The sequence below is a fragment of the Adiantum capillus-veneris genome, chromosome 17 (genome assembly GCF_014529385.1).
Source record: "Adiantum capillus-veneris isolate H3 chromosome 17, ASM1452938v2, whole genome shotgun sequence".
NCBI classification, from domain to species: Eukaryota; Viridiplantae; Streptophyta; class Polypodiopsida; order Polypodiales; family Pteridaceae; genus Adiantum; species Adiantum capillus-veneris.
In genome coordinates, this window is record NC_140947.1 from 149878698 (window position 1) to 149896175 (window position 17478).

The 17478-nt window shown below is 42.3% G+C and overlaps 1 protein-coding gene across 2 annotated transcripts in view; it reads left to right on the forward strand.

The window, feature by feature from the left end:
• Positions 1 to 201: 201 nt before the first annotated feature.
• Positions 202 to 17478, forward strand: part of LOC147438317 (uncharacterized) — an 89099-nt gene continuing 71822 nt past the window's right edge. For both annotated transcript variants that reach the window (XM_086486108.1, XM_086486109.1), the window contains exons 1-2: positions 202 to 400; positions 610 to 667. In XM_086486108.1, the coding sequence (XP_086342234.1) occupies positions 231 to 400; positions 610 to 667 (228 nt within the window). In that variant the 5' untranslated portion in view covers positions 202 to 230. The remainder of the gene's footprint in view (positions 401 to 609; positions 668 to 17478) is intronic.

Genomic DNA, 17478 nt, shown 5'->3' on the forward strand with positions numbered 1-17478 from the left:
TGTTCAATAAGAGGGGACCATATAATCTGCTAGGCTAACGTGCCAGCGCGAAACTGTTGCTCGAGTGAAATAATTTTGGGACATAGTATGCTTGTAACTGAGGGCCGTCTGGGCCCCATTACCTTATTTGTGCTATGCAACTTGGTGACCATGCGTCGCATGACCATCCCCTAATGAAAACAAAACAAATGTGCTGATTGACCAGGTGGCCTTCGGCCAAGAACTCATAAATGGACTCTCAAGCGAGGCTTGCTTGCCCGAGCGACGTCCCTTCCTCTACGTCTCGCTCCACTAGACGTCACGCTCCTTCTTCTGCTCAGCAACCATCTCCATCACCGCCTCCCGAGTCCGAGGACGACAATCCCGCACAACAGCAACAAGTGCTGGAAAGCCTTGCTTCGTAAGAACCTGCCAAGAAGTTATCACCCTTCACACTTACCAAGTTAGCGCTCGAGATGCTCAAACGTATACACACACACACACACACACACACACACACACACACACACACACACACACACAGAGAGAGAGAGAGAGAGAGAGAGAGAGAGAGAGAGAGAGAGAGAGAGAGAGAGAGAGAGAGAGAGTGTTTCTGTGGCTGTCTTGCAGTTATCTTGAAGGAGAGTTGGTATCCAGATTGCAAGCGTATTCTGAATTGCTGGCAGAGGTATTCTTCAAAAGTAGCGGGCTTGCATTGTTCTTTTTGGGAGTATTGTTTACAGGCTAGCCACAAGTTATGCATGTTAGCATGGAGTTGAATTCCATTATTGTTTTTAAGACTTTTTCTGTCAAGGGGTCTGAAACAAGTGCATAAATTTGTGTTCTTAAGTAGTTCGGTTGGTTTAGGTTTGTCACCTGGCTGAGTGTTGTAAACACGTAAGAAATTATCCGCAGATATGTATTTCCCTTCTCAAAGAATTTTGAATGCGCCAAGAACGGCTGATGCTCAGCATTATAAACTGTGCGTTACGTTTTGGGGTCTCGGAGACAGATTTCCATTGCCTTTTTTAAGAACTTGCATACCAAGAAGCCTAATTTAGTAGATCAGTACACTAAGCATATTTCATATCCCTCTTGGCAGTAATAATGTACGGATTGTAGATGGTTTTGTTTTGTTGCGCATTTGTGGACATTGGCTGAGATAAAAGTCTGGTTTGAAGCATGTAGAGGCCACTACTTAGGTCTCTTTCTGGTTGGCTAGTTGTAGACCGAGTGAATTGGTATAGCATGGTATATGCGTTGCATGCACATTAGAAACTTAGTGCATTTTTGTAGGCGATGAGCCCAGATATAGCTGGTACTCCATTCTTTACACACAAATTGATGATATTTGTAACCGAATCTTTCGTATTGATGGTGAACTTAACAATAGTTTGAGGCTACATTAGAGAAAAATACGGAGAGGGAAGAAGGCATACATGTCACTTGCGGGGAAGCATAACAATGATTTCTAATTCTTATTGAGAGAACAAACTCAGCGAAAATTTGAGAGAGAGAAGTAGAAGAGAATTTGTAGCGTCGTAGGAACAATCCCAAGAGACTTCAAAGATCTATTGGAGTCTCTCTCTCTCTCTCTCTCTCTCTCTCTCTCTCTCTCTCGCCTTCCAATAAATCTGTCTTTCTCCAATTTTTTACGCCTTTCTCCCTTCTTCTCTAAGGCATGTTTTAACATGGCAATAACTGTAACAAACTTGGACACCCCAAGTTTAGATTCTACCGTGACATAACAGAGATTCACTTTTAAAACAGTTCACAAAAGATGACACGGCCTTGCGTAGTTCCGTGCTCAGAGGTATTGGCCCCAAAGACTGGCGCCCCTTTCGGTATTTCTTTTTATATTAATCTGTGTGTAAAGTACAAGGGAGTCTCTGGGATCTCACACTCAGACTCTGCTGAGTAATGAGACCCAAGAGAGCTATTTATTGTTACAAGGGTTGCCCAAAAAGTAGAGCCCCAAAAATCTCAAAATCAAAAGCTTTTGAAACTTTAAAAGCTTCTCAAAAATTAAAGCATAGTGCCCAAAAGCTTCTCAACGTAATTTCTGGAAATCCGTACGGTTGTCAGTGCACAAAGCGGAACGTCCGTACTGCTGTCCGTACGGCCTGCCATGTCAGCATGTCAGCATGTCAGCACGTTTTCCGGTGGGATTTCCGCTGGCCTGTTGCCACGTCAGCCTGTCGGTGTATTTCACGAGAGTCGGCCACGTCATCAATTTGTGACATACCCCCCTCTTGAAAGATTTGTAATCGTTGTCGATTACGCCTGCAAAATAGACAGAGGCCATAAAATGTCAGTAGACACCGACTCTTAGTAGTACCGACGCACTAGACACAACACATCTAGCACTTGTACAAATCGATAGTCACATCACCGAACATCACAGGACATCACATGACAAATCACAACAAATTCATTTCAAATCTCAGACCTTGATTAATCGGCAACGTATTTAGTAACCGCATCTAGGTCCAGTCGGGACCTCACAGATGCCCGATTAACTAATCCTTATTGCAATCATGTTTATAGAGATTTATGAGACCGAAATGCTACAGTCATTTCGTCTTTCAGTCCCTGCACTCAAACAAGTCAAGTACAAATCAATCATTTTCATTTTCATTTTCATTTTTGAGAATTCTGGTTTATTAAGTCATACAGAAGAATACTGTCAGTCCATTAGTATCCCTGAAACCCAAAGGGACATCAGTGACTATTCAAAATCGGGGTAATTCGTTGACAAAGGAGCGGAGTGACTCCCCTCTTGTGCAAACCCGCTGCACTAGATTCACCCATGCTGAAATCGGGGTTCTATCGGAGTAGACTATGCTAAACCGAATGCTTCAAGGTAAAGTTCCAAAATCTGCGGAGTATCTGCTAGGTCCTCCTCCTCCATCCACCTCGCATCCAATGCAGGATAGTTCTTGAATTTAGCCAAGAACCGCTTAATCACTTTACCTTTAATCTATCTATTCTTGTGTGTCAATATCTCGCTGCTCCACTACGGGTTGCTCATCTAGCTCCTCGTCATCGGGCACATCGCCTTTAAAAGGCTTCAAGAGACTCACATGAAAAGCATTGTGAATCTTCCAAGTATCGAGCAGCTTCAGTCTAAAGGATACATCTTTTATCTTTTCTTTTATCTGGAAAGGGCCATAGTATCTCATGCTAAGCGTTGGAAAAAGCAGCTCCTTCCCTTTTTCATTCTTTGTCGTGCCTTCTCAAAATGTAAGAGCACCCAATCGTCTTCCTTTGATTTCAAATCGCGACGGTGTCGATCTGCTGCCTTCTTGTGTCTTTCCTGAGATTTCGCTAAAGCCTCCCGGACCTTGGCAAAAGCAGTGTCCAAGTCCCTTGTGTATTGGTCAGCTTCAAAAATCTTATCTTCCGTGCTAAGGAAGGGTGGAACCTTCGGAGCACCTTCAATGATCTCAAATGGCGCCTTCCCGTCGAAGAGTGGATCGTGTTGTTGTAGGCAAATTTCACCAAGGGCAAATTTTTTTCCCATTGAGTCTTTTGATCAGAAACGTAAGACTCCAATAAATCCAGTACGACTAAATTTGCAATCTTGGATTGCCCATTTGTCTGCGGGTGGAAAGACGACGAGAACTGCAACCGTGTGCCATTGTTCTCTCAAATAGCCTTCCAAAACGAACTCGTGAACTGGGAATCTCTGTCAGAGACTAATGTCTCCGGCATGCCATACAATCTGAAAATCCGTGCAATGAACAGTCTCGCTAAATGATCCGGCTTGACTGTTTTCTTCACTGGAATGAAGTGAGCTTGCTTGCTAAATCTATCGATGACAGTCCAAATGCCATCATGCCCACTCTGCGTCTTCGGGAGATCAAAAATGAAATTTATTGCAATACTTTCCCAAGTCTGTAACAATCCCTGTGCTTTATGCCTGTCAAACTTGACCTTTTGGCATACCAAGCAGCTGCGTACAAAGTCGTTCACATCCTTCTTGAGTCTCGGCCAAAAGAAGTAACGCTCCACACCTATCAAGGTGGTGTCAATGCCGCGGTGACCCGTAAAAGGTGGACAATGGCATCCAGTCAGAACCTTTTCCCTCAACGGCTGTGTAACGAACAACATCGTTTTTTTCATCAAGTATCCATCCCGTATGGAATATCCCGCTACTACCTCCCCATTCTGTATTCGAGTGAAAACATCCGAAAAATCTGGATCTGTGGCGTACTGAGCAACCATGTCCTTGAAGCTTTTATGATGAATCGCGGAAATAGCCAAGACTAACAGCTTCCGGGACAAAGCATCTGCCACCAAGTTCTACTGTCCTTGAACATGGACAATCTGGAAGTGAAATTGTGACAGGATATTAGCCCACCGTGTCTGCTTTTCTGAAAGCTGCTTCTGTGACAAGAAGTAGTGTAAACTTTGATGATCAGTGAAGACAGTAAAATCGGCTCCGAGTAGGTAATGTCGCCATTGAGTAAGAGCATGGATCACTGCCAGTAGCTCTTTGTCATAGATTTGTGCTATCATTTCTGGCCTTGAAAACAATCGGCTTTCATAGGCAATCACATGGCCTTCTTGCATTAAGACCGCACCCAGACTACGACCACAAGCATCACAATACACTTCGAATGACTTTTGCAAATCCGGCAAAGTCAATATTGGTCCAATAGTCAATTTCTCTTTCAATGTCTGAAAGGCAGTCACCTCTGTGGGTCCCCACAAGAAAGGAACTCCTTTGTGTGTTAGAATGTGCAAAGGGGAAGCTACCTCTGCAAACTTTCAAATGAACCGCCGGTAGTAAGAACATAAGCCCAAGAAGCTTCTAACTTCATGAACATTCTTCAAATCGGCCAATCATGTATAGTCTCAATCTTGGCCGGGTCCATCTGTACTCGTGTTGCTGAGACGATGCGTCCCAAAAAGTGTATCTCTGGCAAGAAAAATTCACTCTTTTTGACATTGATAACTAATTGGTGATCTCTCAATGCGTGGGTGGTGCTGGTGGTGAGGGAGGTGGTGGCAACGACTTGGCAAAGGTGGCTGCAGTGAATTAGGGTCAGACGGTTGCATTATATTTGTGAAGACTCCCTCGATAGGAACAGATGACTGGGAACGTTGCCGATTGAAAAGTTCTCGTACTTTCTGGTGGCGGAGGATGAGGTACTACCTGAGGCATTAGAGGGGGTAACATGTAAGTCAGAAATTGTTGGAAACCCTGCAACATCGGGAGATTTTGTTGCGGATGCTTCGGCAGGTACTCTGCCGAATTTATAAACGCCATGGTGTTTTGTCTGTTCTTGGTAGGACTGGTATGCTTTGAGAAAAGCACACGATTGGAGCGCTGATACCACTGTAATGGTAAGGCAACACGTACCAATGGAAAAGAACAGACGAGACGGCTTTTAGCACTTCAAATAACAGTGGACTAAAAGATATGCACAACACACACGAGACGGGGAGTGGCTGAGTTTCACCCCAAGAGAGCACTGGCCCCAAACCCTAGTGCCCATTTTCGGTATTTCTTTATATTGCTTGAACTCACAACGGAGATGGCGTGGCTCTGCTTTGCTTTGCTCCTGTAAGGTAGCCAGAGAAGAGAGCCCACCCTTCTATTAAAGCAATTTACAATGAAAAGTTTCAAGTCAAAAAGCATCTGGTCTTCAAAAGTTATCAACACGTAAAATGCGGAAATCCGTATTGATGCCATGTCAACAGCAGCCTGCAACACAGAATGCGGGCATTCGTACAGTTTGTCAGCATAAATTATGGGTAGTCCGTACAGTTATTGCCACATCAGCAATATGCTACGCAGGGTTATTTGTGTGTGTGTGGGGGGGGTGGGGGTCTTGCTTATTGTCTTTTGTCGCTTGGGCCCCATCGGACGAGGATCCCATAAGTTGGTAATAACTCTTTTAATATTAGGCCCACTCGACGAGGATCTGTAAGTTGGTAAACACTTCTTTTTTTGCTTCTTCTTAGGGTTAAGGCCCCTCCATCGAGATCTGCAGGTCGCCTAGGGTTGGGTTTGGGAAACCCCAACCCGTCGGGTCTTCAATGGTTTGACATACAACAGTTTGTGATATCGGCCCAGACTCACTTCCTCTAGAAAGGTGGTCCATGCCAACTTCTTAGTCAAAGCCAGAATCCTGTGTGCCATGATAAATTCTCTCTATGTGGAATTTGCATCTAAAGGCATCTGCATGGTGCTAGGAACATTTGTGTGACCTTCAGGTCTTGGACTAACCTGATTGAGTTTTGCAAGAACCGGGCGAGAGGCCTAAAGATTAGTAAAGAAGAAGAAAGAGAAGAAATCCCAACTTATAAAGACCCACCGAGTGGTCCAAAGTCAATAAAGGGGTTAGGAATTAATAATCCTAACCCTGTAGCAGATCCTCGCCGCATGGTTAGATCCACCGAAGTTTGCAGATTCAGCCCGGAAGACGCAGATTTCAGCATCTGCGTTTTCAGCGTGTCGTCATTGCATCGTCGTCATCGCCATCGTCACCGACATAGAGTCAGAATTCAGCAAATAAAGTTTTGCAGATTTCAGCCCTTAGCGTTTTCAGATTTCAGCCTGTCTTGTCGTCGTCCTCATCGTTGTCGAGTCCAAGCATTGTAGAGATTTGTGCAATCAATAGTAGACCGCTCTCGCCAGGGCCGGAGGGTTTGACAACATTCTGGTGTCGTATTCTTCTCTCTCTATCTCTCAGTCTCATGCACCTTCATTCACAGTGTTCACCACTTTGTTTGTGTCCATTGCACTCTCTCACTAAAGGAACGGAAGGCTCTCCCTTCCGTATGTAAAAGGAACCCTTGAGCGCAGTTCGGAGCACTCATCTTGAGCAAAGTTCAACATTCACTTCCGCTGCACCTTATGCTTTTGGGTCCAAGTGCCTTTAAATAAGAGCCTTGGAGGCTCACTTTGACATTTCAAGTGTACAAAAGCAGAGGCCGAGTCCCTCGGCAGTTGTACCTTTCGGACCCTCTTTTTGAAGTTGCAATTGGCCGAACATTGTATGGCCAGTGTGAAATGGCCAACGACCGAGAGTTTCACCCGCAGACGGGAAGGCCTTGTCGCCAACAGTTGGTCGGGCCGACCGGCACTGGAATCTGAGCAGTAAAAGTATGTGTAGGCTCTACTCAAAGTTTGAAGAGAAGATCACCGGATAACTGGGCTACATTGCATTTTTGGATGTGGTCCCAATGGTGATAGATGGTCAGATGACGAGTGGAAGTGCCATGGAAGCATCTCCTAAAATTTAGGGAACTGCTATTTTGGGCCATGAAATCTGTTCGCGTCATTAGCTCCGTAATGACAAGAGGAACATTTTATTACTCTGCCGCTAAGTCAACTGAGCAACCGGTTGAGATATTTTTAGACTGGAAGGTGCAAAACGGGAAAACCGTGCATGAGTGCCATTTGGCACGTTTTTGGGCACTTTCCAGCTTGAGAGAGAGAGAGGCGTTGAAATTAAACGTGGGGCTGCATTTTCAGCCGTACGGTGGATTGTTGCAGGTACCAAATCTACTGTGTGCTTGCCTACCCTCTATGTAAGTGAAGTGCAAGAGCTGAAGCCTTGCATAACGTTCATTGCTCTCTCTCCCCCCCCTCTGTGCAGGTATGTGATGCCCCACAAGAGGGTTCTTCATTTGACCTATGTACAGTTGTGTGGGTTCATGCACGATTGTCGAGGCAAGAGCCTCTTGACAGGTATTGGATTAGCTAGTTGCTAATCCCCCGTAGGTACAGGTGAATTCGAAGAGATTTCATGCGAGAAATCTCATCCGATTCAAAGCGCAAGTAGCCCTACAGGTGGGGGAGCTCGAGGACTTGCTATGGATGCGATCGGCTCGCAAAACGGAGCCCAAAGCAGGGAAATACAGTCTGCTGTGTATTTTTGCAGGTTTAGAGTTTCGGCCCTAAACGGTCCTTAATACTCCCAAGAGGTCCGGCGACGCGAGGGGACCGTTGTGCGAGTGATCTGGCGCATTTTCAGGGCAGAAAACAGAGAATTCAGCGTGCTGCAGGTTCTTGCCAGGTTTTGCAAAGTGTACGTATGCGTTGGGAAATTCACTTTTTGCAAGGGGGGATATTGTCTGTGAAGCATCCTAGTATGGTTATGTTCCCGAAATCGGGCGAGAATTGGTCATTTTCAGCTCGGATTATGCGGGGCAGCTTGTAAGAAATCATAGGTTTTATTTCCTCTTCGAATACTATAAAGAAATACCGAAAGGGGTGCCAATCTTTGGGGCCAACACGTGTCGGCGTCTGCTTGATAGCGCTCTAGCTTCCAAGTCGTGTGTGTTTGAAGTATCAATTCCCGTTACAAGTTTTTATTTGCAAAGTTTCTCTGTGTCCTAAAGTCTAAAGTAAAGTTTCGTGTGAAAGCTTACGTCTACCGCCGTACGGGGCGGTTTCATGGTTCCATTACGGGGACAAAATCACTTTTTTCTCAAGAAGTGAGCCTCGGTTGGTTTGTGGCGAAGACACAAGAGTACAGGAACGCAGGATCACACTATGGCCGACAAAGGGAAAGGCATCATGGAAGAGGGTTCCTCTTCACAGGACAGGCAGGCAATTCCTACAGTGTTTGAGGTTGGCGAGAGGTCACAATCACGTCTGTCTGTACCTCTTGTTGATGTGAATGCTCCACCAGTGCAAGACTTTATGACTGGGCAACTTGAAGATGATGCGATCAGGACTTAGTTGGTTGCTTGTGTGAATGTGTTTTCTCGACTGGTGCAGAATCCAGGGTTTATGGAGTTTTTGCAAGCGCCACCAGTGCCATGGCCCACAACAGACAAGGCAACTCACACAGCCAATAGAGCGCGATGAGGCTCAAGCCCAGGTACTTCATGCGTCCCAGCATGATAGGGAGCACTCGCATGTTGCGGAGTCAAGGGCTCCAAGACAAGTTCCTTTCGTCCATGAACGGGTGGTTAGGACGCCAATTCCACAGGTTTTGCCAATTCCACAGGTTTTGCCAATTCCACAGGTTTTGCCAGTTCAGCCCGCCACCTTTCAGAGTCCACATGTTGCATTAAATGGACAGGGAACCAGTTTCCAGGCAATGCATCGGGTTTTTCCACCACCCATGGTACATCCTGAGTATTTCGGGGGTGGATTAGTGTTTCAGAGAATGGCTGGTTATGCGCCTGGAAACCAGCAATATATGCTAGGAACAGTGTTTGGGGGTATGCAAGGCATGGATTAGTGTTTCAGAGAATGGCTGGTTATGCGTTTGGAAAGCAACAATATATGCCAGGAACAGTGTTTGGGGGTATGCAAGGCATGATGCCAAACCCCAGGTATGGTAATATCGGCATGCAACAAGGCTTTCAGAGCAATTAGGGCCACTCTGGGGTGCCACAGGGCAATTTTGGCATGGCTGGTTTTTCTGGACAGCAGCGGGATATGGCACTTACGATGCAAAATGTCAATGGCCATGGAATGCCGATGATCCCTACTACAGTGCCCATGTTGCAGACAATTCCTTATGACAATTTGGGGCACTGGAAAAGCCGAAAGCTTACAAAGAAGGTGGTGCAGGTGTAAAGTTTAGCACTTTCAGCGGCTTTGAGGATAAGGCAAAGGCTCTTACATTCCTCAAGCAGTTTGATACAGCTTATGCAGGAGGGAATTTTACAGAGGCCTCCAAGGTCAGGAAAGCTGTCACTTTCTCGAAAGACAATGCGCTTACATGGTGGACGATATTGTTGATGCAAGGGCACGCACCCGCCACATGGGTATACTTCAAGCAAATGTTTGCATATGTGTGGCTGTCATATGAATTTGAAGCCGATGTCATGATAGATTGGCACCAATTCACTACGGCTACTTGCAAGAGCCTACATGAGTACAATCGGAGGTTTTGTAAAGCGTTGCTCTCAGTAACCTCCTACAGGTTTGTGCCACTAACAGAGCAGATTGAGAAGTATTGTTGTGGGCTGCCTAAAGGGCTTCGAGATTACTGTACAAAGAACAGAGTGGCTACCCTCACTCAGCTTATGGAAGTTGCCAACATTGGTCTTGCCTTGTTGAAGGGAGAGGACAGTGGGTTTCTGGGCAACGTGAAAGGGGGGCAGCAAAAGAAAAATTCACCAAAGAAGCCCTTTGTGAAAACGGCTCCTGAAGCGTCACAGGGGTCAGAAAAGGTCAACAAGGACAAGGACGCAGCTGGGACTTTTGTGCATAATTCGCTCAAGGAAAAGAAGGTCTTGATGGCTGAGAATAAATGCTTTATATGCGAGCAGCCTGGTCACTTTGCTGCAGATTGTCCACAAAGGAAAAGACCTGTTGACTCAGATGATAAAGAGGACAAAAAAGGAAAAAGCCTAAGCTCACGGCAGGTTTGGTGCTAGATATGATGGGTGATAGGCCAAGTACAGATGCCAGCGAGTTATGCAGAGCATGGGGTAAAGTCAGAGATCAGACGACACTCATCTTCTTTGATCCAGGTGCCAAAGCAAACTTTATCTCACCAGAGTTAGCTATGAAGCTGGGCATCAGAGTTGAAGAGATGGGGTACACGGCAGAGGCAAGGTTAGCATGTCCTGGCCACTTAGAATGTGTTACTCCATTATTGGATGTGGTCGTAGGTCATTCGTGGGTCCTTCTCAAGTGCTATGTTTCGGAAAGAAAATCCGAATGGGAACAGTACTTACCCTTAGTTGAGTTTGCGTATAATAATACCATACATTCCTCAACTGGCAAAGCTCCCTTTGAAACTATTCATGGGAAGCCACTCTTACGTTGTACGCGATATTGATACCGCCTACAAGCAAGTAAAACAAGCGATTCTTCGTACTCAAGAGCAACAGAAGAGAAAAGCCGACAAGCACAGAAGAAATCTTAATCTTGAAAAAGGACAATACGTCCTACTTAAGTTTGAGAAAGCTAGATTGAAAAAGCGGGTTGGAAAAGGGAAGGTTGTTAAACTTTCCCATAGATTTTACGGTCCTTTCAAGATTACACATAAAGTCAATGAAATGACTTTTAGATTGGATTTGCCTTCTCATTGGCGTACCCATAATGCTTGTTATGTAAGTTTCTCCTCGGAGCATATGTTGGTCCTCCTCCAGTGGATCCAGTACAAGAAGATCCTCCAGAAGTCGAAGAGACTGAGGAAATTCTTCCAGCAGAATGAATAATACACCTCTCCGAGAGACAACTAAGTCAAAGAGATTACATCGAAAGTACTTAATCAAGTTCAAGAATTACACCCCTTTAGATGCAAAGTGGATGATTGAGTCCGATCTCAATAGAAGTGGGGAGCTAAAAAGCCCACTTATTGTTTGACTTAATAACACCTTATGTTGTTGTTTTGATCTTTAGCGCTTCTAGTATTTTTAATATAGCTTGACAAATGCTAGCCTTTATCATGGCTGAGTATGCCCATCACCTCCGGAGGGTGATAGAAACTCAGCTCGTTGGTTTTGTAGAGTACGTTCAAAGCATGAATGACCTCTATATAAACTTGCACCTACTCTTGGGCACTGACGACGTGAGTAGGGATGTCATAGCTGCTATGCATGATAAAGGTGATAATCTTATTCTTCCTGTTTGGACAAGCAGCGAAGTTGAGATCACATATTGTCAAGTTTGGTTCTTTGCTCTTCGTAGGTTTTGTAGTAGTATTCATTTTTCGATTTCGTATTTAGCTTACCTGAGGACTTAAGAATGTGTTTCGTTAGAAGTTGTTGTGTGAAGTTTGATTTCTAGGATTAAGTTTTTAAGATGTCTTATCCTTTTTTTGCTTAAAGTTGAGTACTTGTTTTAAGCCAAATACGTTGCGTCAACTTATTTTACACATGCCTTTTTTAAAAACATTTTTAAGTTAATAATGTTTTGTTTTATCTAGTTTTGTTTCATAGCAAACAAAGTGATTTAGTTTGTTTGTTTTTGTTTTTCTTTTCTTTTCTTGTGTCCCTTGCTTTTATAGTTTTATGAGTGCTTTATTCCCTCTTATAATTCGTGAGTTCAGACTATTCTGAACTTATGAAGGTATATTTTTCAGTCATCTAGCAGACATGCAAATCTTTTTGATTTTCGTCCGAGTGGTGACCAGCTGTTGAGCTTCATGAAGATATATTGGGAGGGTGTGTATACCCCAACAACTACCAATCTTATACTCATGTGTGTGTCGATGTGATTTTATGTGTGTATTACTTTTATTCCTTGGTTTAAATAAACCTTTTTTTTATAAGTAATGGGTCTTTTTGTAATTTTGGTTGTATCGTGATTCATTGTGTAGAGCTCCTTTTCGTCTCGATTTTGGTTTGTTTAAGTGTTATGTCTTTTATTTTTTAATTTGTTTTGATTTATCTATTTGTTGTTTTTTGCTTTTGATTGTGTGTGTGTGTGTTTTTGGTTGTTGTAGTGAGAAAGTTATAATTCTAACTTTGTAGATTGCATGTTTTTAATAAATAATGTTTTTCTCTTAAAACTCTTAAAAAATAAAAATAACATCTTAATTCGGGTCCCTTGGATCAAGGGTTTCTTGTGTGGTTTCATGAAATATCTCTTGTGAGAGGAGAGGTTGAGTAGTGATTCTAGCAAGGGATCACGGGCACTCGATTGCACGCTATTGTCGATGATCTTTTGAGTGTAGCAAGAAGCCTTATTTAAGGACCTCACTGCTTGGCAGCAGCCCTGCTATACAAATGAGGGGTGTGGCTAGCACCAATCTAGCCTTAGGATCTTTAGCCTTGAGGCGGGCGTTGATCTGAAACACTGACCTTACTACAAAAATGAAAAACACTTTTACTGCTTCTTCAGCTTCAACTAGCAATGTTGATGACTCTAAGGTACGTCTTTTCGACCTTTCTTTTCACTAGCTAGAAGTAGTCATAATTTGTATCAAGAAAGATGTAAGTTTTTAGCTAAGTCTAATTTGAAGAATTTGCATGTTTTTGGTGATGGTCCTATTCGTTGGGCTTCTTTTAAGAATGTCTTAGTTAGTACTCATTACACAAGTTCTTCTATAAAAGCCCTCAATCGTTTGAGGCGTTTAAGAAAAAAACATCTTGCGGTAGATCGTCCTCAAAGTCCGGTTCATACCTCTCAAGTTATTTATGTTATTTATAATATTCACGATAGTTCTATGATGTATGTTGGCCAAACCTTTCGAACAACTTTTGTCCGTTTTCAGGAACATGTAAGAGAAGCGAGAAAAGTTCAAAGTAAGAGCACCGTACGTGAAAGTGTGAAACCTTTGTATGTGGCAATAGCAAAACATGGGTTTGAGTCTTTCCGTTGTTTTCCCATTGAGCACATAGAAGGTAATTTTAGAAACTCTAAAGAGTTCTATAAATCAGTATGGCCTCGAGAGTTGTTTTGGATGAGAACTTTGCATACTTTTTTTCCTAAAGGTTTCAACTTAGAAGGAAAGTCTTCTTTACGTAAAAATAAGACAATTTACCATAAGAAATCTATGCTTTGGCGAAGGCATCCCAAACCTGAGTTAGTTCTCTCTTCAAGTGAGTTTAAAAGAACTTGGATTCGCAAAGGTTCTCGTTTCGATCCGCCTTCTATCCCTGAAATCAATCCAGTTGTCTTGCACAACACTATTTCTAGTAGAGTACAAGGTCTCCCTAGGGCTTCAATCTCTAGAATTGAGAGTGATGACCCTTCTAACCATAGAATTTTTGCTTATAGAGATTTCAAACGGAGATTGATTTACCTATCTAGAGCCATGGAATTGGGTTCTTTTTCTTATAAATTATTTGAAAGGTATAATATAAGGATCCTATTTAAGCTCTTGTATACCCTTGAGAACTACTCTTATGAAGATTTGGAGCTAAGAGAGTCTCATAGTACTCAACTTCGAGTACTGTTAGACAAATTTCTGAAGTCCAAATGTCCTAGTCTGAAAAATCCCTTGGTTGGAAAGAAAGATTTGTTGATAACTATCTTTACCTCCCCTGACTTAGACAAGATTAGATTAAGCTCTATTTTGAGATCTCAAGAAGCTTTGGATGCTCTCCCTTCTTGTGTGAGAAAGGTATGGAACCATCCTGTCGTAGCTTTCAAATATGTGAAAACTTTAGGACAAAAAACTTTCAACTATAGTGACATAGGACGTAACCTTAAAAAGCAAGAGAGGCTAGCAATCTCAAGTATTGATTGCCCTTGTAGTAAAACTGTCTTTTCTTCTTACGTAAATGGAGCTTTGGGTCATGTAGTTACTGTCGATTGTTCTATCCTTCCTTCTGATTCCTTGAAAGACCTTTTCTCAAGAGGTACTAAATATAGGCTCCCTTCCTCAAACGACTCTTGCCTTCTCAAAGCCATAGAAAAAAGAATTTCTAGTTTCGTAGTAAAGTTTGGGGAGTCTTTAGGAGTTCAAGGTATTTTTACCCATTGGAAGTCTGTAATCCTCAAGAAAGCTTCTTTGAAATTAGCATCTTGCTCTCGGAACGTTTCTTCAGGAAGGAATAGCTTATCTTCTTCTGATCGTGATGCTCTTAGGAAATTTCATCGCGATTTTGTAATCTCTTATGTAGATAAGTGCTCTAATAACTTTGTTGTTACGTGCAAAAAGTTCTATTTAGAATGCTTGTTAGGTGAGGTAAACTCTCAGACTTACAATGATTGTGATCTTTCTATGCAAGAGGTTATCTTGAAACATCAAGACTTTTGTAAGAATTTTGGTTTCAAGTGCCAGCCTAAATTACCTTTTTTATGTACCGTTTGGAAGTTCCACAAGAACCTTATAAAGCTTAGATTTATAGCTGCTTCTTGTAACACCTCTTTGACCGAGGTTTCCAAATGGCTTAGTTATTGTTTCAAAGCCATTTTACCTAGCGTAAATGAATTGTGGATAAACATGCTAAAGGAAGCAGACGTACCTACCGATTTAAGTTGGATTTTAAATGATTCAGTAGGTGTGATTCCTGTTTTAAAGTTTTTGAACTCTTCAAGAAGCCTCAAGGAGAAATCTTCTCCTTTATGTCTCCAAACTTTTGACTTTACAACGCTATACACGAAGCTAAATTTGGAGGACCTTAGATTTAGAGTCAAGTCTCTTATTTCAAAAGTTTTTGCGTACAAGCTTGAGAAGGATAGGTACAAGGCATTGCTAGTAGAAAAGTCAGCCTTGAACTTTGACTTCTTATGGCTGAAAACTAAGAATGTAGATGTAGACAAAGGAAGAAAGAGATTCACCAGGATTGTAGATGACATTGACATCATATCTTGGTTAGATTTTCTTTATATGTAACCATTGGCGACTCTCTTTTCAAACAAACAATTGGTATCCCTATGGGTACCAATTGTGCTTGCTAATATTTCTATCTTTTTACTTATGAGTTTGATTTTATGGAGCGTCTTGTCCTTGCTAACACTTGCCCAATATTTTTGCACAAGTTATGCAATGTAAGACGCTTTGTAGATGATCTTTTTGTCCCTAACGTTCCTTCTTTTCAAGATTTTATGTACTTGAATTCGAGTTCTTTAGGTGGAGAAATTTATCCCAAGGAGTTTTGTGAACTTAACTGTATCACAAATAGTGATTGTTGTGCCTTTTTAGACCTTAAGATTTTCCAGACTCCCTTGGGATTAGAAGTAGATATCTATGATAAGCGCCTTGAACCAGAATATGCCAATCTAAAAATCATCCGTATGCCTCACATTTCTTCGAACATTTCTCTTTTAGCTAAGTACGGTGTCATTTGCTCACAACTATTTCGATTTTCTCGTCTTTGCTCTAGTAAATCTACTTTTTTTGCTCAATCTTGCCGTCTTATTTCTTTACTAGTTGAAAAAGGATACTCATTCAAAAGAATCATGAAAAACGTTCGTTCATTTTTGCATCGTAGTAAGTTTATTTTTAACGTTTCTTCCTTTGGAATGTTCAAGATAATCAGTAGTAAATTCAATAGAAGTGGGGAGCTAAAAAGCCCACTTATTGTTTGACTTAATAACACCTTATGTTGTTGTTTTGATCTTTAGCGCTTCTAGTATTTTTAATATAGCTTGACAAATGCTAGCCTTTATCATGGCTGAGTATGCCCATCACCTCCGGAGGGTGATAGAAACTCAGCTCGTTGGTTTTGTAGAGTACGTTCAAAGTATGAATGACCTCTATATAAACTTGCACCTACTCTTGGGCACTGACGACGTGAGTAGGGATGTCATAGCTGCTATGCATGATAAAGGTGATAATCTTATTCTTCCTGTTTGGACAAGCAGCGAAGTTGAGATCACATATTGTCAAGTTTGGTTCTTTGCTCTTCGTAGGTTTTGTAGTAGTATTTATTTTTCGATTTCGTATTTAGCTTACCTGAGGACTTAAGAATGTGTTTCGTTAGAAGTTGTTGTGTGAAGTTTGATTTCTAGGATTAAGTTTTTAAGATGTCTTATCCTTTTTTTGCTTAAGGTTGAGTACTTGTTTTAAGCCAAATACGTTGCGTCAACTTATTTTACACATGCCTTTTTTAAAAACATTTTTAAGTTAATAATGTTTTGTTTTATCTAGTTTTGTTTCATAGCAAACAAAGTGATTTAGTTTGTTTGTTTTTGTTTTTCTTTTCTTTTCTTGTGTCCCTTGCTTTTATAGTTTTATGAGTGCTTTATTCCCTCTTATAATTCGTGAGTTCAGACTATTCTGAACTTATGAAGGTATATATGTTGAGGCTCTACAGTTGAGGTCAATTATTTAGAACCAAGAGTGTCAGACTTTGTAAATAATGAATTTATTTACGAGAAAATAGTTATCTAATTAGTTGTATGCACATTGGAATAGAACTAGTAGTTCTAGGGTCTCAGGTGCGCCCAAACTTGGGCCAGAGCACCTCAAGAAGACCCTAGCAGAAAATACCTTGAAGCCCTAGTGATGGGGAAGTCGGGTCTTCAATAAGGGGTAGATAGTAGCCTCAGATTTTAGGCTCAGAAAATTACGCGCGGCAATGCGAGCACATGAATGAGATGGGGTCCTTAGAACAGTAATCCTAAGGCTTGGATTATTTTTAAGGCCCTAGTGTAAGTCAGTAATTTAAATTGTTTGTGCCAGACCAAATGGTCGGACAAGTGTAAACAGGTAATGCGAGAGCAGTGCCGGTACGGCATTGGGGTGGGGAGCAGCTAACGTTTTTATTAGTAGCATCCATGTGTGCATAATTTGCACATTTCATTAATAGCCTAGGAACTTCTAAAGGTGAAAGTTGAATGGTTTTTAAGTTATTAAGTAAGTGTGCCACTTGGCACACTTACCACTGCAGAGTGACTCTCTCACTCTCACTCACCCTCCCTCATCCTTTAGCGCCCCCCTATTCTGGCTGGCTATATAGGAGCATCCCCTCTCCCTCTTCACGGGTTGGCAGTGCACCTACCCCCCCTAAAGTGAGCGTGCTCTATACACTAGAGCTCTTCATTGAAGCTTGAGAATCAACCCTTGTGGTGTATGTGGGGTCTTAGAGCTCCCATCACCTAGAACAAGGTTTCTCTTGGTCATAGGCTGCTGCGGGGAAAGATTCATCGCGAAAAGTAGAAGGAAACTCTCTTTC